Below are 21,816 nucleotides of genomic sequence, written 5' to 3' on the forward strand. Positions count from 1 at the left end.
TGAAGTGAAAACCATTTCCAGTGACGACCTCTTGAAGATCAACAAGAGAATACCAAGAGTGTGCAAAGCAGAAATCAAAGCAACAGGTGGCTACTTTGAAGAACCTAGAATATAAGACAAATTTTCTGTTGTATATAAGTATATAATTCCACATGTGTTAATAGTTTTAATGCCTTGAGTGTGAATCTACAATTTCCATAGTCATGAAAATACAGAAAACTCTTTTTCTGTATAGCATAGATGGCATAGCATAGACCAGTACATGCAATCTAATCATTGCATATTTTACTGTGAATAAGTGTAAAAAAAAAAAAAAAAGGTAATAAAGTTTTTAAAATTACGCAAAAAATTACTTCCCAACCAGCCCTGTAGGTGGAAAAATAAAAGCGCTATAGCTCTTAGAAAGCAGTGAGGAACATTGCATTAATTTGACCCGGACTTTTGTGTATCAAAGGCTTCTGTCTTGAAGGTGTTAAATTGCTTGAATGTAATCGATAATCTTTTAGGGTACAAACCCACACACCATATACGCAGCAGATACGCAACAAATACACAGCAGATTTGTTAGTACAGATTTGATGCTGTGTTCAGTTATTTAGATCTAATCTGCTGCGAGTTTGCTGCGTATTGCAGCAGTAAATACGCTGCATATACGGTGTATGGGTTTACACCCTCAGGTTACAAACACACTTGCCGGATCTGCAGCGAGTCTCCTTGCTGCGTTTTTGCAGCGAGACTCGCTGCAGATCCCGGCCCTATACTTTCAATAGCAGAGAAACTCGCAGCAGGGATGTACATCCCTGCTGCGATTTTGTCTGCAGCCCGCCCCATTAACATTAACCCATTAACCCCCTGGCCGCCAGACATTATACATTACCGGGTCCCCGTTCCTGCTTGCTTCGGGGCTCCCGATGTCTTCACGGCCCGCCCGGCCAATCAGTGCGCTGCGGCGGGGCAGCGCACTGATTGGCCGGGCGGAACGTGCCGGGAGCCGCTGAAGCAAGCAGGAGCCGGGATCAGGTAATGTATATCGCCCCCAGCCGCACGATCGCCCCCAGCCCTGCAGCCCCCGACCACACGATCGCAGCCCCCGGCCGCACGATCGCCCCCAGCCCTGCAGCCCCCGACCGCACCCAGCATCGCAGCCCCCGGCCGCACGATCGCCCCCAGCGGGCGATCATGCGGCCGGGGGCTGCAGGGCTGGGGGCGATCGTGCGGCCGGGGGCTGCGGGCGATTATGCGGCCGGGGGCTGGGGGCAATCGGGGCTGCAGGGGGGCGGGCAGGATATACATTATCTGATCCCGGCTCCTGCTTGCTTCGGCGGCTCCCGGCACGTTCCGCCCGGCCAATCAGTGCGCTGCCCCGCTGCAGCGCACTGATTGGCCCGAGCGGGCCGTGAAGACACCGGGAGCCCCGAAGTAAGCAGGAACGGGGACCGGGTAATGTATAATGTCTGGCGGCCAGGGGGTTAATGGGGCGGGCTGCAGACAAAATCGCAGCAGGGATGTATATCCCTGCTGCGAGTTTCTCTGCTATTGAAAGTATAGGGCCGGGATCTGCAGCGAGTCTTGCTGCAAAAACGCAGCTAGGAGACTCGCTGCAGATCCGGCAAGTGTGTTCGTAACCTTAGTGTAAACGTGGCAATGATCAAACAAGTCATTTGTATGTCATTGATCGCATCTTTTGAGCTGACCTCAAAATCATTGTTAATCATTCATGTCTTTCAGGCCATGTTCACACATGCATTCACATTGGCGTCCATTACAGACATTCCACATCCGTGTTCCGTGCGGAACGTATGAGTGTGGCCCTACTGCATCATTGCACTGCAGTGCTGCTTTATTTTATTGTGTGAACATACTAAGTGTACACACTCGTTCGCTGTATTCAGTATTATATTAGGATCTTATTAACTATTTTTTTTTCCTAGGGATTTATCTTTTCATCATAACTTTTTCACTTACATAAATCTCATATTCTACACTTCACTTTAGAAGTAAGTTTCTAGGAGAAAACGAACTCCTCTTATAAAAACAAAAACACCGGAACGGAGATAAAAGATCAATATGTGGCAAAGTGGGTGCCGATTTTTACAGGTTGAATAAGTCTGAGACTGAATTAAAAGTGACATTTTCTTGTCGGATACACCCCCCCCCTTCCCACAGTAAAAATTTTTGCAAATAAACATAGATAGGAGGTGGTAGTGGATGTTAAATACTAGGGATGGTCCGAACCTGGTTCTGTTCGGTTTCGTACGAATCCAAACTCTCGGAAATGATTCCCGCTGTCTGCCCGCTCCGTGGAGAGGGTGGATACAGCGGGAGGACTGCCTGGAAAACTGGGATACAGCCATAGCCATAGGCTCTATCCCAGTTTTCCAGGCGGTCCTCCCGCTGTATCCACCCGCTGCACGGAGTGGCCAGACAGCGGGAATCTGATGCCGAGAGCTCAGGTTCATACGAACCCGAACCTCGGCAGGTTTGGACCATCCCTATTAAATACCTATGATAGCGATTGTGTGTGTATATCACCCTTGTATTCTTCCTAACCTAATGTAAGTCTTTCTTATTGCAGAGCCAATAACCATGTATGTACAGATGCTCATGGAAGTGGTTCCCCCAGAAGAGTCCAAGAACTAAGGACTCAAGTTACCAGACAGATGAACCCAAAGAAAAGACTGTACGGCTATTTATCAGCTCTCTCATTGTACATATTGTAAATGTCACACGACTCAGGAAAGCGACAGCATCAATCTTATTGTCCCACAAACCAGACAATTGAGGGTTTCTGTGGTGACATTGCAAGGTACATGCATCTCATCTACGATGCTGGATCTGTCATCTAACCCAGGACTGTTTCAAGATTTTGTTTACTGCTTGTAAGTGCATCTCTTCTACCTCTGTGTTCATTGAGGTCATGTAAAGAGGATTCAGAACAATAAATATTTTGAGGAATAGCATCCTTACTACTAAACACTTTTGTGCTTTAAAAAAAAAAAAAAAGGAAAAAAAGGCCAGAATATGATACTGAATGTGAAGCTAGTTTCAACAGCTCAATTATCTTCACTAGAAAGCTGCTGCACAAGCACAGCCACTAGCCATGAGCAAAACCAAAGTTTGGATTCACATAACTTTGAATGCTTAGCATTTGACTCCTGGTGGCTGGAGAAGATGGGGCTGACCAAATCCTTTTTTTTTTTTTGGGAGAAGATGGATGCAGCCATAGCCTATCAGCATATCTGGACGTTAGGGGTTTGGCAAACCCGAACTTACTGTAGTATCGCTTATCTCTAGCAGCCACCTTTCCAGTCAATGTATAAGAGGAAGTTTCAGGTCTAACTAACTAGACAGCTAAATTACAATATTAAATGGGTATTTCTATCTCACCTGTTAGCCACTGCCAGACTTGGTCAGAAAACTAATACAGTCAAAGTGTAGGCGTTGCATAACTTCCGTTGACTTTAAATTATGTACACAGCCAAGCTGCTCAAGTTATGTCCATTCCTTAAGTCACATACACACACATACATCATTTGTACAACTCACCCTTAAGTCAAAGGCCGCATTCACACATTCCATGGAAGGCCTGTGCCGAAGTCTGTCCTCGCATGGCAGCATCTCTGATATACTGCTGGGAGCGAGGAACAGTACGGATATGTAACACACTGTAATGACAGAGCCGCACAGCATGTCAGAGATGCTTCTGTGGGGGGGACAGACTCCAGTACAGGCCTTCCATATTATTGTACCGTGCGAAACAAGGTGTGAATGCGGCCAAAGGGAGTTTCAGTTTGCGTTAACTCTTTTAAAGGGAGTGTGTCCCTAAATTTTCTCTTACTGATTATAGAGTCAGATACAGAAAAATTGTCCTTTCATTGTAATCTGCTTCTATTTTCTGGCTGTCATTTCTTTTATTTCACTTTTTCGTGCACTGTTATGGGGGCTGTCAACACCATGGGCATCGCTTCTCGGCCTTTTGGCTAAGATCAAGTGTAGCATCTGTTCTTATCAGTTTAATATCAAATACGTTACCTATCTGGGGACCATATAAAAATAAATGAATAAAGTAAATGGATTTTTAGAACAGGGAGATGGGAAAAGAGCTTACTCTCTCCTCTCCAGGCATTGACCTGCTATTGCAGTGCCAGCTCCTGCCATTCTGTGGCGAGTATACCAACTTGAGCTGTGCTAACACGCAGCAGTCCTAGGGCATGGGGAACACTAGGCCCTGCCTATTACTGCAGCAATAACTTTTTTTTTTTTAATGAAAATTTAAGAACAGATGCAGGAAAGTTATTAATTACAAGATTACATTTTTAAAGACCTATCCAGCATTACCAACATTTCTATAGACATGGGTGGGGGTGACAGATTTACTTTACTTTAAAGGGGATACCTGGGCAGTTTTTCTTTTTACGTTCAGGAAGGTACTAATTAAAAAACAAACTACTGGATCCTCTGTGTGTGGAAGGAGTTCAGAGACAGGAGAAAGCAGTAGCGCCAACACAGTAATGTACAGCATAAACACAGAAATTAACCCTATAGTCTCCATTATCCCTTATTACTGTACATGTAGTCCCCCCTCATCTCTTTTGCTGTACCTAATCTTGACTCTTAGTGTATCTGAATGTCACAGCTGTTCATGTACATGATCTTAGCTCCTATTATAATAGTCACTCCTGTTACTGTACCAGATTGTCGCTGCTGTTACTGTATGTGAAATACATTTTTTTTTTTATAAACCTATTACATCCTAAAAAGTAAAAGGACCTTTACCAGATATTGGCGACAGAGTAGACATACTGTATATGTGAATAACTATCTTATGTTGGGTGACTATCTTCATTACATGCAGAGAATTTCAAACCTAGTGAAATGCTATTTTTTTTTAATGACATTTAGAGTTTTTCACAAAGCATTAATGTTTCAAACTCATTTTATTACTAGCATGAAATACATTGTCACGATAAAACAACCTTAGAATTACTTTGTAAAAGTTAAACTTATGCAAGTTGTTAGCCATATTAATAAAATTTTGACCAATCTTGTTTTATGTGCTCAGTCCTTAACGACAAAGTGGCTGCAAAATTAAAAGAGAAGCCCGGCGAAAGTTTTTATTAAAGTATTGTATTGCTCCCCAAAAGTTATACAAATCCCACATATACACTTATTACAGGAAATGCACATAAAGGGCTTTTTCCCTGCACTTACTACTGCATCAAGGCTTCACTTCCTGGATAACATGGTGATGTCACGACCCGACTCCCAGAGCTGTGCGGGCTGTGGCTGCTGGAGAGGATGATGGCAGAGGGATGCTCAGTGTCCCTCCAGTGCCCTGTGTCCCTCTGCCATCATCCTCTCCAGCAGCCACAGCCCGCACAGCTCTGCGAGTGGGGTTGTGACATCCCCATTTTATCCAGGAAGTAAAACCTTGATACAGTAGTAAGTGCAGGGAAAAAAAAAAGCACTTTGCACTATGTGCATTTTCTGTAGTAAGTGTATATTGGTGATTTGTATAAGTTTTGGGGAGCAATACGATACTTTAATAAAAACTTTCGCCGGACTTCTCCTTTAAGCAGCAGAAACCTTTCCCACCACCGTGTAGCATTAGGGCAAAGCATTTGAACGAGTTATCTTTGATACTGCACTATTTCAACTAAATCACACAATTCAACTTTTAAAGGGTTTTCTCATCTTGTCAAGTTATACCCTATGCACAGTATCTATGGAATATGGCATAATAAGGAGATCATAGAAAACAGGGTCCCTGAAATGCCCAATGAATGGAGTGGCGGGTCGGGTATGAGTGTTTTGTAATTAAAGTTAAATATTACAACAGAGCAAAATAAGAGGTAACTTATTGGTACAGAGTCTGAATGCTGTGCCCTATTGCTCCAAAGTGTGGGGAGGTTTTATACTTCTAAAGGGACCCCTACTGTTTCCCTTTAAAGGTCTGTAATAAAATGACAATTGTTGGTCACATCAAAAGCAAAATAAGTTGACAAAACATAAAATGTAAGGCACACATTAAAGCTTAACGCATATTGTACTTAATACACCACACACATTCTGAGCCCTAAAATCTGCCACTATTCTTAGTTTTGTAATGGATATATGTGTGTTTTGAAGTTTGTTGTTTTTGGTACTTCTTTTCTTTTATCCTAAAGCTAAAAAATAAATATTAACAAAAAAATAAAGTTTGAAAAAGAACTACACAATGCTATTAATGGTATAGATCTCTACAGATTTTTTTTTCCACCTCACATGGAATAATTGATTTTATTCTAAAACAAAAATAATGAAAGGTAAGAAGAGCACATATTATTTTAGTTATTACAGAATCTATTTAACAAATTCCTGACCAGGATTGGGGGAGATTGTCCAAGATTTAGGGTGCTGTGTACAGAGTAGAGAACATACAAGGAGGGCAGCTCACACAGGCTGTAGATAGGAAATCACACAAGATAGTCTGCAGAGGAAAAGCACAAGGGTAGAAACTGTTAAAGGGGAAATCCGGATAAAAAAAAACAACTTGTTTTCTATTAAGAGTACATTAAAAGTTATATAGATGTGTCTATGCAATGTATTACCGTATCTGTACGGTTCTGCCACACTGGTAGCTGATTGAAATCCAGGAAGTAAAAATATGGCCTCTGTGCCAATCCACATTGTCTCCTGCTCTCACTGCTCCCACAAATCTTCCATGCCTCTGTCTCACATTGTGTGTGTTTGCTGAGATCAGGCTGATGATGCAGACAGGGGGCAGGGTGTGATTCACCATCTCAGACCGGCCAGAAGCAGCGGTTTCAGCTTCGCTGATTGTGCAAAAGTCTACAGAGAAATTAGGGCTACATTCACACATGTTGGAGTGTAATTGCCAGGGCTCCAGATGGCGACCAAAATGGTCGCCAATGCGACTGACATCTTGCAAATGGCGCCCAGATTAATAAATCTGCATTTGCGACTGGCCCCGGCGGCGCGCTGTCTCTTTAAGGACTTCCGCCTTCCGCACGCTGCGCCGAATCACGTGGCGCCTCTGCGGCCGTCCGTCCAATGAATGACGGACGTGCTGGATGACGTGTGCGGGGACAAGCTTCTCCAGTGACGTCATCCAGCACGTCTGTCATTCATTGGACGGACGGCCGCAGAGGCGCCACACTCCTCCAGCGCCTCTCTCCCGCCTCTCCCCACCCGGCGGTTCTTCAAGTGCACCCCAGCGGCACCAAGCTTAAATAGTGGGTGAGTACAACCGGAGGGACGGCAGGGGTGGCGGCCGGCCAGTAATGTGTGTGGGGGGACCGCGGCCTGGGCGGGGGATTGGTAGTGTGTCTGTTGTGATGGCAGCCAGGTGCAGTAGTCAGTGCGTGTGGGGTGCGAGGGGGGGGGTATGTATAGACTGCACAGTACCACTTCCCTCAGTGTGTATGTATAGACTGCACAGTACCACTTCCCTCAGTGTCTGTATGTATAGACTGCACAGTACCACTTCCCTCAGTGTCTGTATGTATATACACTGCACAGTACCACTTCCCATATACATTGCCACAGGGGCTATATGTCATCGGCTGCCGGGGGCTATATATATATATATATATATATATATATATATATATATATATAGTAGATCATTGCCGGTAAGATGGCAGCTGGCTGAGGGAACACACCGGCAGCAGGGGGGTATATGGTTGTCAAGTTGCAAGTTTCCATGTTGAACGTTTTCAAACTAAGAAAAGAAAGAATCTAGAGGAGGAGGATGCCGTGGCCTCTGCACACAGTAAGTCCCATTTAACATAACATTAATTTTACATGTTTTAAAATGTTGGCGACCAAATATTCTATTTGGCGCCTAAATTTTTCAGGTTAGGAGCCAATGGCTCCTAGGTAAATTTTTTAGTCTGGAGCCCTGATTGCAGTACTGCAGCATCTGCACAAAAATGATGCAGTAACACAATTAGATAATGCTAAACAGCAGAGAGGATAAGAGCCGGCACTGCCAATCCCACCTGCACAAAAAACAAGACATAAACAGCATATCCCATGTAAGATAATAATTTGTGGGAATCAACTTCAAAGATGCTTGATCATAATATGTGCGTGGAGATGAAAAGAAATAAAAGAAAAATTTAATTTAAAAAGTTCTTTGCTTTATTCCAATATCAGCATTACAGGTAGAGAATACAGCATGCTGTGTGGGTGGGACCACAATGAAATTATAAAGTACTGCAAATAATTCAGTAACACAATGAAACTGCAATGTGTCAACACAGCCTAGATGTTCCGCAACAGCTTTGGGCGGGGAATAGGCAGGGTGGGGGACTGTGATGAACAACTGAGGGAAAGCATTGCATTCTGGAACCTGTAGTACTGAGTACATCTGCTCAACCAGGAAATACAGAAACACAAAACAGAACAAAACCCCCCAAAACAAATGGATTTTTGGTAGTTTCAAAACTGGGATAGATAGGCAAGTATTGTTATATGCTTCTGCAGAAGTTTCATTTTTTATTTTTAACCTCTACCCGGAGTTCCCCCTTAACTTCTGAATACACAGACCTTACATCCAGCATGTATACTGGTAGGACGTAACCACACGACAATAATCTGAAACTAGTACCAAGCTGCATATATGGGGATTTAAAAATAAATGATGGAATGAAGAATGCAGACTCAAACATAGTGCTACATTTTCTTAAGGTAACCAAAGACATATCTTAAAATACTTTTTTCCATTTTAAAAAGGTGTCTATCGCTTTCAACTCTTTAAGGATCAAGTCATTTTTCGATTTTGTTTTTTGTCATATCAATCAGGAAGAAGGAATAGAATACCCCTTTTATTACTGCTCCCTTCCACTGGTTAAGTAGGTATTGGAGTGCAGCTACATCTACATCATCAAATAGGGGCATCAAAGCTTGTTCTGGGCTACTGGTAGTGTCTGTTAGTTGCTAAAAAAAAAAAAGCCGGCAGCTGCTGGAGTTTAAGGGGCTCCACTCCAGAGTCCTTGCTATACTTCCTTAAACCACCGTGATGTACCTGTACATCATTAGCGGTGTTCAGGGTTTCCTTCTAATGGTGCGTTTACACAGAGAGATTTATCTGACAGATTTTGGAAGCCAAAGCCAGGAATGGATGTGAAAAGAGGAGAAATCTTAGTCCTTCCTTTATGACCTGTTCCCTGTTTATAGTCTGTTCCTGGCTTTAGCTTCATAGATCTGTCAGATAAATCTCTCTCTCTGTAAATGCACCCTAAACCCTTCTTCTAAATTCTGCTCTTGCCCTTTTGCTTTAAAGGTAATCTGTCAGTACCAAGGCTGGTCACGAGGTGCTGACAGTGTAGTGTAGATGTGCCTTACCTATTGTGTCTGTTACCTTTCTTGAAGCAATCAGTGCTTTAGATTTTCCACAATCTTGCCCCGATACATTTAAAACGAGTGTCAAAGAGGAGTAGCAGTGAGGCGTTTATGCCACACTTCGGCAGGGGGCTGGGTCAAAATCAATATGCACAGCATACAGGGAGGAGGAAGTAGTGGTGAGGCATGCCGAAGTGCGGCACAAACGCCTCACCGCTACTCTTCTTTGACTCTCGTTTCAAATGTATCGGGCAAGATTGTGGAAAATCTACAGCACCGATGGCTTCAAGAAAGGTAACAGACACAATAGGGGACACACTTCTACACTACACTGTCAGCACCTCAGGATTAGCCTAGGTGCTGACAGATTCCCTTTTAAGTGTAACTGCCAATCAATAGTACAAGCAACTTTAAGAAACTCTGTAATAGGTTTTATTAGGCAAAAATTCTCTTTCTGTACCCAAAAAGCTATTAAAGAGTCTTACCCCTCACTTCTTATCTATGCTTATTTTATCAGACAAAGCAGTCTTCATTACAGAGGAGCAAAGTGAAGACTGGTTCTGCTGTGTCCATTATAACATATAGAGGGAGAGGGGCGAAGGGGGATGAGTGAGCAGGAAGAGAAGACAAGCAGCAGTACAGTTTGGAGACATAAAATAGGCACATAAAATGCTGGATTCAGAGGTCAGAAAGGTCACATAAAATGCTGGATTCAGAGGTCAGAAAGGTCAGTGCCTATCAGAGAGCTTGGCGAGAGAAGATTGCAGGATGATGTGTTGTACAGTGCTGCTTTTTCTCCTCTCCGTGCTTACTCACCCCCCTCGATCCCTCCCCTCTCCATAGTGCATAATGGACACAGTAATCCTGCTTCTTCTGAAGTGATGGGGTAGGTATAAAAAACAGCTTTGTGGGTACAGAAGAAAACTCTTTTGCTTATATCACCCATTTGCTGTTTACCTAAGGACCGAACTACTGTTAATTTTATTTCTCTGTCTTCCGGTATACTGGCACTTTTGATACTTTCAGATATGTCAATCCCCTGGTTAGGAGCATCCTGGGCATTGCCCGGAGCACCCACGCGGCCAGTCTACCCCACTATGCTTATTCATATTATCATAGTAATGCCACTTGTTACCGCACATGTACAGGAAGCGGGGTAGAAAGGAGGGGGGAGGGGGGGCTAGGTGGGCCAATGGGGTGCTCCGGGCAGACAGGCAACACCCAGAATGCACCCGAACCTGCTGCTAGTGCCACTTTAATAAAACCTATTACAGAGTTTCTTAAAATCGCTAATAATTGATAATTATTGATTTCTGAAAAATTACATTTAACCCCTTCCCTCCTGGGCCACTTTTCACTTTTGCATTTTCATTTTTAAATTCTCATGTTTACAAGGCGATAGCGCTTGCATTTTTTCACCTACAGACCCAAATGAGTGCATTTAGATAAAAACAGATTACACATAAATGTAGCTCTCCTTGCCTTCGCTTTTGAGACAGCCTTTGTACAGCATTTATAGACATTCATGAACAGAATTATTTTTAGTTCAGGCACCAATGTACATAAATATTTGGCAGAACAAACCAAAATCAGGGGTTATGTTCTGTGTGGCAATAATGTATTAATACCTGTGCACCTGATGTCTGTGCAACATGCATCTGTGTGTATGACATATTTATCAATATATTTTAAAATGTGTCCATTGCTTTCAACTTTAAGTACACAACTCAAGCAGCCATACAGGTATGTTGATAGTTTAAATTAAAGGATCTGCGTGACACTGGGCCATAATACAACAGCGAGAAGACTTGTGGGGGCATTCCCTGTACCAACCACAATATCCAAATACCACTGGAAATGGGTCTTGTGGAGCCCATGCCTCGACAGGTCAAAACTGTTTTGGCAGTAGGTGGGTTTCTTGTAATGGCAGATCAATGTATACAGATATGTCACATAAGTCTCAGAAACAAACCCTATATAAGTCATTTTTTGTTATTCAGCTTTCCCAGAAACAGATAAAACTAAGAATTTGTTATAGCTTAACAAAAGCGGCTTTTTAATTATACCGGGCTTCCCTGAAACTAAGACATCCTCCTAAAATAAGACACCCCTACTACCCTACCCTCTAGCGTAAAGTAAGGCATCCCCTACCGTAAACTAGGGCACCCCCCCCCCCCCCCCCAACACGGTAACTGTCTTGGGAGATAAAGGGATAGGACATGAACATCATGTACAGCATCATTAAGATTACACACTTCAGTAAAGAAACAATAATTGGAAATGTCACATATATTATTTATTTCTATAACGCCAACATATTCCCCACAGCACTGTCATCACAGAGATGTTGTCAACCACAACAGTCCCTGTTCCCACTGGGGCTTACAATCTAACCTTTAAACTAAACTTCTGTTTTTGGAATTTGTAAACAAACCCAAACACATACAAACTTCATGCAGATGTGGTCATATTTATATGAGAAAACTGTGCTAACCACCACTATTGCATCAAGCTACATATATATATATATATATATATATATACGCAAACTCAAAAGACAGGTGGAAATGAATAATAGATGGTTTTACAGAGTCCTAGGTTTTTTTTTTTTTTTATCATCGTCCAATTTCCAGGAGACTAATCACTTTCAGATTCACTGTAGTCCGAGTACGACAGGTCTTCAGTAATCACATTGTAGAAAGTTTTGGTAGGGTACAAATCTGGAAAACAGTAGAGATGTAAACAGGTGAGCATCAAGAGAGAATTCTAGCCCAATCATGACACATATATGCAAGAGCTGAAAAACTTCAGTAACTGTACAGAACTTGGTGGGCACTTTATATAATACGGAAGATGACTACCACAATATGGAACGAATTATACTGATCACTTCCACTGGACTTTTGGGTAAAACAGCCCATTAGGGTTTATCAGGCAGTTAATATTCTGGACCCCTGCTTGATAGAAGCCATTCACAACAAATGGTATAATCTTAAACAGTTTTTTGTTTTCTAAGTTAAAGAGGATGTACCACCAGGTACACTGATAACTGATCACTGATAACTTCCGGCCTCTGTTCTCAGGCTACCCACAAGTAGGAGAATGAGCGTGACAGGACTCAGTGAAGAAGTCAGGAGCCTGAAGAGAGAGAAATGTGCTATTTAACCCTTCCTGTGCTGCAACAGACAGGTAAAAAAAGGAGGATGACGCTACCAGGGACAGCTGGGAGAGAGGGGCAGTCAGCCTGCGGGTGCTGCCAGGGTTGTAGTCGGAAAAAATGTACCAGTCTACTCCAGTATTTAAAAAAATCTTTTCGAATTGAATTATTGAACTTTCATATGAATTTTATAAATGTTACTCATTGATATAGTTTATTCTATGAATCCAATATAAAAAAACAAACAAAAAAAAAACAAACAGAAATATAAATACTCTCTATATTTAGTTACAAAGGGTAAAGCATTTTCTTCACATATCAGTAATAAAGCACTGGTCCTATTAAAAAAGGTTGGTTGGGGAACAATTAAAGATCACAATTAGGCTGCGGTGGTGCTCACTTTCTGCAGCATCACCATCTTCCTCTCCCTCCTCCATCTTCCTCCTGGTCCCGGCACCGGGTTCTTCCGTCCCTCCCCCTCCTCCTCCCATGCACCGACAGCAGAGGAGTGCAGATGGGGGAGGAAACAGGGCCCCAGACTGGTTGGGGAACAATTGAAGATCACAAATAGGCAGCTTGTCTCTTAACTAGAAGAGTGCATTGAGTGGGGAGGAGCCTGTGCTGTTCTCTTCCTGGATGACTGTATATGAGCAGCAGTCAGTGGCGGATTAAATGTACCCTGGGCCCCGGGCTGTCCCCCCTACCTGGGCCCCCCCCTCCTTCCACTTCGTACACAACCGACCCCAGCTGAAAAACAACTCCCATCATGAACTGCCAGCAGGCCATGATGAGGTTGTAGTGCCGTAACCTGGAGAGACAGAGACTGCATAACTACAACTCCCATCATAAAGTGTTAACAGGGCATGATGGAGGTTGTAGTTCTAGGGATAACCTGTCAATGTTTCTGCACTTCTCTGGGGCTTACATCTACACATATAATGTACATACATACACCATATACATACATTGTATACACATATACTGTGCATGCATACATACACCATATACATACTGTAATGCATACACATACATCATATACACCCATACTGTACATGCATATACATACATCATATACACCCACACTGTACATACATATACATACATCATATACACCCATACTGTACATGCATGCACATATACATATATCATATACACCCATACTGTACATGCATACACATACATACATCATATACACCCATACTGTACATGCATACACATACATCATATACACTCATACTGTACATACATACACATACATATCACATACACATACTGTACATGCATACACCATATACATACATCATATACACACACACTACATGCATACATCATATACACATACTGTACATGTGTACATACATCCTTTAAACACACATAGTACATTTACTGAGCACATTACATACGGAAACACACTTTATACACACACTTCCAAACTGCATGTTTACATCCACAGTTCTCATACACAGAGACAGGCACGTGTGTACACACACACACACACACACACACACACACACACACACACACACACAATATACAGCCTGACCCAGTGTAACAGACACACACAGTATACAGCCTGACCCAGTGTAACACCACACACAGTATACAGCCTGACCCAGTGTAACAGACACCACACACACAGTATACAGCCTGACCCAGTGTAACAGACACCACACACACACACACTTATTATGAAGAAGCTCCTGGTTGTCAGCAGACAGCAGCTCCATGCCTCCCTCCTCCATCTTCCTCCTGGTCCCGGCACCGGGTTCTTCCGTCCCTCCCCCTCCTCCTCCCATGCACCGACAGCAGAGGAGAGCAGATGGGGGAGGAAACAGGGCCCCAGACTGCTGGCTGCGGTGGTGCTCACTTCCTGCAGCATCACCATCTTCCTCTGACGGCTGTGCTGCGTCCCGCCCACCTGGAGCAGCTCTCCTGCCCCGAAAGTGATGTGCTGCTGTGTAACCTCATGCATAGTAATAATATGGGCGGCATGGGCCGCCCCGGAGCCTCAGGCGGCCGCCCATACCGCCCATATTATAATCCGCCACTGGCAGCAGTGTAATATGAAGATATCCTGTGTAATATAGAGAAGGAGGAGGAAAAGCCATAAGTAGTGTAGCAGTAACCTCTGTCCTCAGTGTGGTGTTTTCCCTCTGGGAGAAGACTGTGGGGGACACTTTATTAAGGCCCCACATCCATTAACCCTGCTAAGAGGTGCACGCCTGTGAATCTGGTGGCTGCATGGCAGGCCCAGAAATCTAGATTTCTTTCATGATTTTCGCCTGCAAAAGCATGTGAGGGATGAGGCCACTCCTACTCCCCACTTGCTGCGCCTTCCTATCTGTCCATCAGGCAAGTGGGTTGTACACGGCAAAAAATAACAAAACACATTCTAAACAAACCACAAAAATGTGTGCCTTTTCCATGGCACACGCCAGGGGCGTATTTGGTAAATGTTCCCCTGTGTGTTTTTCCTCAGTGTAGCAGGCTGCTTGTGTTTGAGAGGGGGGGGGGGCAACCGTGGCCAACCATGAAAAATACAGGGGGTATAAAAAAAGACAACCTATTTTAAAGGAAACTATCAGCAGGTTAGAGTCTAACCTGCTGATTGCTCCCTAATGAGCACAAGGAACTGAGGATGGCAATTGCCAGGCAATCCATTGACGATCATGGGGGGCGGGGGGGGGCAGGGCTAAGCCCCCAGCCAGCCCACCCCCTGTAATGATAAGGGCCAGATCGGTCCTCGGAGGGGTGGTAGCCACGCCCCCTGTAGAAATACTTAATGACACAACTAATAGCACAGGAACGGCCCTGAGGATGACGGTAAGAGACATACCTTTATCCTCAGAGGTCTGTGCCCACTAGACAGGTATTAGCAGGTTAGATTAGTGCTGCACTGCAGCTCATGGTCACCAGCCGAGCTCCTGAGCTCTGTGCTCAGCCAATCAGTGAGTGAGGCTGAGCACAGCTGCGGTAACTGACTGGCTAAGCAGGTAGTTTCTAAGGGATCGCAATGATTTAAGAGCGTAGACGCTGGGTGCCGATAAATCTGGGCCTATGTCTGACCTCTATATCACAGGTATTTGGCATTGTTAGCGGTTTTCCTTTGTGGATGGTGAATATTTAGTTATTAAAGAGTTCTTCAGGACATGGAGGCTGGAGACTAGCTGCATCAACTGCCAGGAATCCGCTCTGAACAGCGCCGATCCTGGCTGCTATCTGCAGCCGGGGAGCGCCTTTGTTAGCTGGCACGAGTCCAGTTGCCGCGCCGGCTAATTAAGCATTTTAATGCAGGTGTCAAACCTGACAGCTGCATTAAAATGCTCTATAACTGATCTCCCTGGTGTCTAGTGGGTCAGATCCGTTCTTCTGGCCAGGCCGGGCCTCAGCGTCACAATGACGCTGATCCCGGCTCGGCAATACACCGCCCTGGCCTGCAGCAGGCCAAAGCAATGTATCACCGATCTAATGGATCTTTGCTGTGTATATACAAAGCATTGATCTCTATGAGAGATCAGTGCTGTGTATATAGAAGTTCCTCAGGGGGACGTCTAGTTAATGTAAAAAAAAAAAGTAAAAAAGTGTTTTTATTAATAAAAAATCCCCTTCCCTAATAAAAGTCCAAATCCTCCCCTTTTTCACATTTTATAAATTTAAATAAAATAAACAAACATATTTGGTATCAGCGCATGCGTAATTGCCCGAACCATTAAGTTATCACATTCCTGATCTCGCACGGTAAACGATGTAAGCACAAAAAAATTCCAAAGTGCAATATTGCACATTTTTGGTCGCATTAAATCCAGAAATTTTTTTTATAAAAAGTGATCAAAAAGTCGCATATGAGCAAACAAAGTACCGATAGAACGTACAGATCATGGCACAAAAAATGACACCTCAAACAGCCCCATAAACCAAAAAATAAAAGCGTTATAAGGATGGGAATAGAGCAATTTTAAACACATTTAGTTGTTTTTTTTTTTTATAAATATTTTAAAAGCCCGTCAAATAATAAAAAAGTTATGCAAGTTGTAATCGTACTGATGTGAGAAACAGAGAACAGTCAGTTTTACCATAGGGCGAACGGCGTAAATGCGAAACTCCCTGAAATCAAAACAATTTTTTTTTCAATTTGAAAGCGCAAATGTTTTTTTCTGGTTTCGCAGCATTTTTTTTTATTGAAAAATAATGCCTGTCATTGCAAAGTACAATTGTTTTTGCAAAAAATAAGGGCTCATATGGGTCTCTAGGTGAAGAAATTCAAGCGCTATGGCCTTTTAAACATAAAGTGAAAAAAGCAAAAGTGCAAAAACGAAAATTGGCTTTGACTTTACGAGGTTAAAAGTACCAGCTGGTGTGACCTGATAACAGTGCCAGCTATAGTGTCCCCATAGTTACATCCAGTATTCCCATAAAGGTGGCAGCCATAATGCTTCCCAATTCACAATTGCACACAATGGAGTGTGTGGCTTGAGCCGCACTTTCCACTGTGTGAACAGTCAGTGGTGTGCGGCAGCACAAAACTGACATGTCACTTTTACTGCAGCCGCTAGGGATCCTGGACGGAGTTTATACTATGTGTATACATTCCGGACAGGATTCCCTCAGACAGCAGTGCAACATAAAACTTCTATTAATCACAGTCGTTGTAACAACGGCTATGATTAATACAAATTTTACCTTGTGTAAAGTTGCCTGAAGCAGTACAGATGCCGCCTCAAACACCAATAAAATAGTATCAGAGGCACCTGCAAAAATCAAGATTTAAATTGAAAATGATCCATAATGTTACCTCCACATTTATTTAAACTAAACAGCACCTAACAACTCTTCTTCTAACAGCAGCCAAACTCTTTATCCCCCTTCACTGGAGATCGGACTCCCCACCTACTTTGCAAGAATGGATAGAAAAGACACAACAGGTGGTCTAGATCTAGAAGAACTAAATAGCTGGGAACTAGGGACACATGAGAAATGTGTCTCTACGGAAGCCGTGAAACACTAGCCCCACGACAATATAAGGTCAGCTTCATTCTCCCTCTTCATCTCTACTCATACAACACTGTTTTATGGTCTAAATAACCCGAGGGTGACAAAGTAAATTTATTTTCTACACACTTACCCTACAATAAGTTCCCTTAATGTTAAAGAGGTATTCCCCCCCAAAATTTTATTGCATTAATATGTTGCCCACCCCTAGCTTTCCATCTTTCCTATATCTATTTATTATGAATGCTGCACAGTTTTGCTGTTATCTAGATGCATTCACCCCCACGGATTGCATAGAATCATCAAAGCTCAGTCCAACCCGACACGCTCCCTTGCTCCTGGCCCTCACCCTCTGAGACGGCATCACATGTCCTCAATCTCTTCAATGGGCCGGATTAGCGCTTCTAACTAAGTCCACTGAAGAGAGGGAAAACAGTGAGACGCTGACAGCTGCTGCTACTGATTAGTGTCTCCCAACTATGCCCATGTGCTGGAGGTGTACGGGACTCACCCACGGCACCCCACCTCATATGCGGCACCCTGCACCCCCCTCCCCCCAGGGCTTACCCACGGCACCCCCCTCCCCCCCGGACTCACCCACGGCACTGTCCGACTTCCTGGGCGATATGTACTTTGGCAGAACCGGGAACTCCCTGCCGCAGCTCCGCCACTCTGCCAAAGTACACATCGCCCAGGAAGTCGGAGTCCCGTGGATGAGTACACTGATCAGTAGCAGCAGCTGTCAGTGTCCTCCCAGCAACTGCCAGCCCCCCCCCCCCCCATAACTCCTCTCTGCTATTCCACACAATCCACTCTGCTATGCAACTCACTCAACTCTGCTACACCATGGACCAATCAGGCATAAGCAATGCATGATAGGAGATGTAGTTTTCTGGCCGGCGCCATGTTGGATATAGTTCGGCTTTTTAAAAACTTGTAACTATGGAACGGAAGAAGCTAGAAAGACAGGAGATGGCTGAAAATTCTCAGGGGGGCTTGGTGAGTAAGACCAGCTAGGTTTGGGAGCATATTTTTTTAGGTCTTGGGGGGGAATACCCCCTTAAGCTGTAAGGGTCCATTTACACAGAAAGATTATCTGACAGATTATCTGCCAAAGATTTGAAGCCAAAGCCAGGAACAGACTATTAACAGAGATCCAGTTAAAAAGGAAAGACTGAGACTCCTCCTCTTTTCAAATCCATTCCTGGCTTTGGCTTCAAATCTTTGGCAGATAATCTGTCAGATAATCTTTCTGTATAAATGGACCCTAACCTGTTATTATATTTATTATTTTCCTATATAATTTGTGGTCACTTTTGAGTGCAATATCTGTTCAAGTGTTTTTCGGTATAAAAGTAAATTTTTTTTTAGAATATTTACTGTTTGAGCATCATATATCAAAATAGTTTATGTAGGGACCTTCCTGATTATAAGATTTTATACTGCTCAATATATTATATTTTTTTGCCAACCCTCCTTGCCACACACATATAACAGATATTATATGCATGTTATTATTATGGATCAGGTTGAATTTGATTTCTCAAAGTTAAATGTTTTGTGTCAATAGTTTTAAATTTTCATTTGAAAAATGGGGGGGGAAAAACAGATTTCATATTAAGGGTTTTTTTGTTTAATTTTAATTTAAAAAAAAAAAAAAAAAAAAGATTAACCCTTTAGAGGCCAATTTCAATTTTTGCGTTTTCACATTTTCCTCCTTGTGCTTAAAAGGCCATAGCACTTGCATTTTTTCACATAGAAACCCACATGAACCCTTATTGTTTGCACTACTCATTGCAATGACAGCCTGAATTTATGCATAAAGTACACTGCTAAAGCAGAAAAAAAACACGCTTTTTTTACTTGTTTTTACGCTGTTCGTCCTGGGGTAAAACGGTCTTGTTATATATATTCCTCAAGTCGGTACGTTTACAACGATATGTAACTTGTGTAACTTTTGAATTATGAGACGGCTTTTAAAAAATTCAAACCATTTAAAAAAATATATTTTCCTTAAAATCGCTCTATTCCCAGGCTTATAGCGCTTTTATCCTTTGGTCTATGGGGCTGTATGAGGTGTCATTTTTTGCGCCATGATCTGTACTTTCTATCGGTACCTTAATTGCGGATATGTGACTTTTTGATCACTTACAATTTTTCTGGATTTGATGCGTCCAAAAATGCGCAATTTTGCACTTTGGAATTGTTTTGCGCTTACGTCGTTTATTTTGACAGCTGCACTTAGAAAGCTAATTAGCAGGCACGGTGATCGGACCATGCCCGCTAATAGCCGCGGTCCCGGGCTACAAGCAGCACCCGGGATTGCGGCGGTTCAGAGCAGGGTCGCCGCGCGGTCCCCCTCTGAACTCCCTTAACGACCTCTGGACGTACGGGTACGGGTACGAACCTCTGGACGTACGGGTACGAAGCGTGCATAGTGTAGCTATGTGCTGCATAACTGGCATCTGTTTATTGGGGGGTGAGGGGGGTGTAGTGTAGGTTTAGATCTCTGTTTGCTGAGTGAAAACATTTTAGTTCCATCCAGACTCTAAGAATCCATAACACTTACAATATACAAAGCTGTGACACAAAGACAGGTACATATGCCTGCATTCACTGACAGCAAGCAGAGATAGATCTATAACTTTTCATATTTTAGAGACCTGGGCTCAGGGACACATGTAAGTCTATGGAAGCAGCACTTTCACTATCAGTAATTAGGTGCATGAAGGTGATGCAGATGATGTCTCCAAGCCAATAGACAGCTAACCCAGCCCCCAGATGGAAGATCACATGTAGTGTGTCTAAAAAAGAAGGGAAGAAGAAAGAGCAGTGCATTGTCAGAGTGGACACAGAGAAGATGATTTTAGACGTTTGAGCGGGAAAGTATGAGAAAAAAACATGGAGAGGGTGCAACATAGGTTATTCGTGTATATTAGACATAGGGTGGTATTGGGAAGGAGAATATTGTTTTTGTTACCCGGATAAACACTTTAACAAAGTTCAAAAGTGTCAGCTGACCACTGCTTTACTTGTCTGCACGGATCCACTTTCGGTGAAGCACTTGTACATCCAAGAAAAAGAAGAATTGATCCAGTGTATTTCAGTAAAACTTCAACTTTGTTTTATTCAAAATTCAATAAAAACAGGACAATTCAGACCATTGTGCAATACACCTTTTAGTCTCTGATGATATGTTTCGGAAGCATGCGCCCTTGCTCACAGACACAAACTCCCTCCTGGGTTTAAATGCACATAATACAGGTGTATTCACTAATTACAAAAATGCACTGCTTGTCACATTGTCACAAGTATTTCAGGGAGTTTGTAAGCTGTTTAAGTGTAAAAGAAGGTATAGTGAATTGTGCATATTATTCTTATTGACATCTGTTCACATAAAAACTTACAATGCTGTGCGTTTTTTATACGTACAGCACTGGATGTTTTATGTCATTGCTCTACATAAAAAGCAACAGTCGTAACATGGGTTTAGCCTTTATATAATTTTAAATGTATATTATTTGCCATAAGTATTTTTGGATTTCACATGTATTGTTAGCTCCCTTATGCTGCGTTTACACGAAACGATTATCGTGCGAATTTGCACAATAAAGATCAAATTCGAACAATAATCGTACGTGTAAACGCAGCGAACGATCGAACGATGAGCGAGAAATCGTTCATTTTGATCTTTTAACTTGTTCTTAAATAGTCGTTCGCAAAAAATTCGCCGATCGTTCCATGTAAACAGTCGTTGCGCGAAAGTCCAGCCGCCCGCAGCCCGGCCCCCCGCTCATCCACAGCCCCCCGCGCCGGCTCGATCGCCACCCCCGCAGCTCCAATCGCCACCGCCGCTCTGATCGCCACACCGCCGCTCCGATCGCCCCGGACGCGGGCATACCTTACCTGCTCCGCGTAGCAGGTGTTCGAAATCCCCGGCTCCCCTCTTCAGTGCATTGATTGGCTGAAGAGGGGAGCTGGGAATTTCAAACGGCTTCTCTTCAGCCAATCAGTGCTGAAGAGGAGCACTGATTGGCTGAAGAGGAGCCGGTTGAAATTCCCGGCTCCCCTCTTCAGCCAATCAATGCACTGAAGAGGGGATTTCGAACACCTGCTACGGGGAGCAGGTAAGATATGCTCGTGGGCGGGGCGGCGATCGGAGCGGCGGGGGTGGCGATCGGGGCGGCGCGGTTGACCGTGGGGCCGGGCTGCGGGTGCGTGATCTTAAAACGATTTTTCCGTACGATATATCGTACCGTCTAAACACTGATCGTTATGAAAAAAAAAGTTACTCCGACATCGTTAATCGTACGATTGGGCCA

The 21,816-nt window shown here is 43.4% G+C and overlaps 2 protein-coding genes and 1 pseudogene across 7 annotated transcripts in view; 2 read left to right on the top strand and 1 right to left on the bottom strand.

Annotated features, from left to right (window-relative positions):
• Positions 1-2,974, top strand: part of SLC7A9 (solute carrier family 7 member 9) — a 67,016-nt gene extending 64,042 nt beyond the window's left edge. For both annotated transcript variants that reach the window (XM_069966186.1, XM_069966187.1), the window contains one exon: positions 2,576-2,974. In XM_069966186.1, coding sequence (XP_069822287.1) covers positions 2,576-2,640 — 65 coding nt within the window. In that variant the 3' untranslated portion in view covers positions 2,641-2,974. The remainder of the gene's footprint in view (positions 1-2,575) is intronic.
• Positions 2,975-3,960: 986 nt separating this feature from the next.
• Positions 3,961-4,167, top strand: LOC138790162 (U2 spliceosomal RNA; annotated as a pseudogene).
• A 7,455-nt stretch (positions 4,168-11,622) lies between these two features.
• TDRD12 (tudor domain containing 12) overlaps positions 11,623-21,816 on the bottom strand; it is a 181,804-nt gene continuing 171,610 nt past the window's right edge. For all 5 annotated transcript variants that reach the window (XM_069966193.1, XM_069966195.1, XM_069966194.1 and 2 more), the window contains one exon: positions 11,623-12,068. In XM_069966193.1, coding sequence (XP_069822294.1) covers positions 11,986-12,068 — 83 coding nt within the window. In that variant the 3' untranslated portion in view covers positions 11,623-11,985. The remainder of the gene's footprint in view (positions 12,069-21,816) is intronic.

The sequence above is a fragment of the Dendropsophus ebraccatus genome, chromosome 4 (assembly GCF_027789765.1).
Source record: "Dendropsophus ebraccatus isolate aDenEbr1 chromosome 4, aDenEbr1.pat, whole genome shotgun sequence".
Lineage (NCBI taxonomy): Eukaryota > Metazoa > Chordata > Amphibia > Anura > Hylidae > Dendropsophus > Dendropsophus ebraccatus.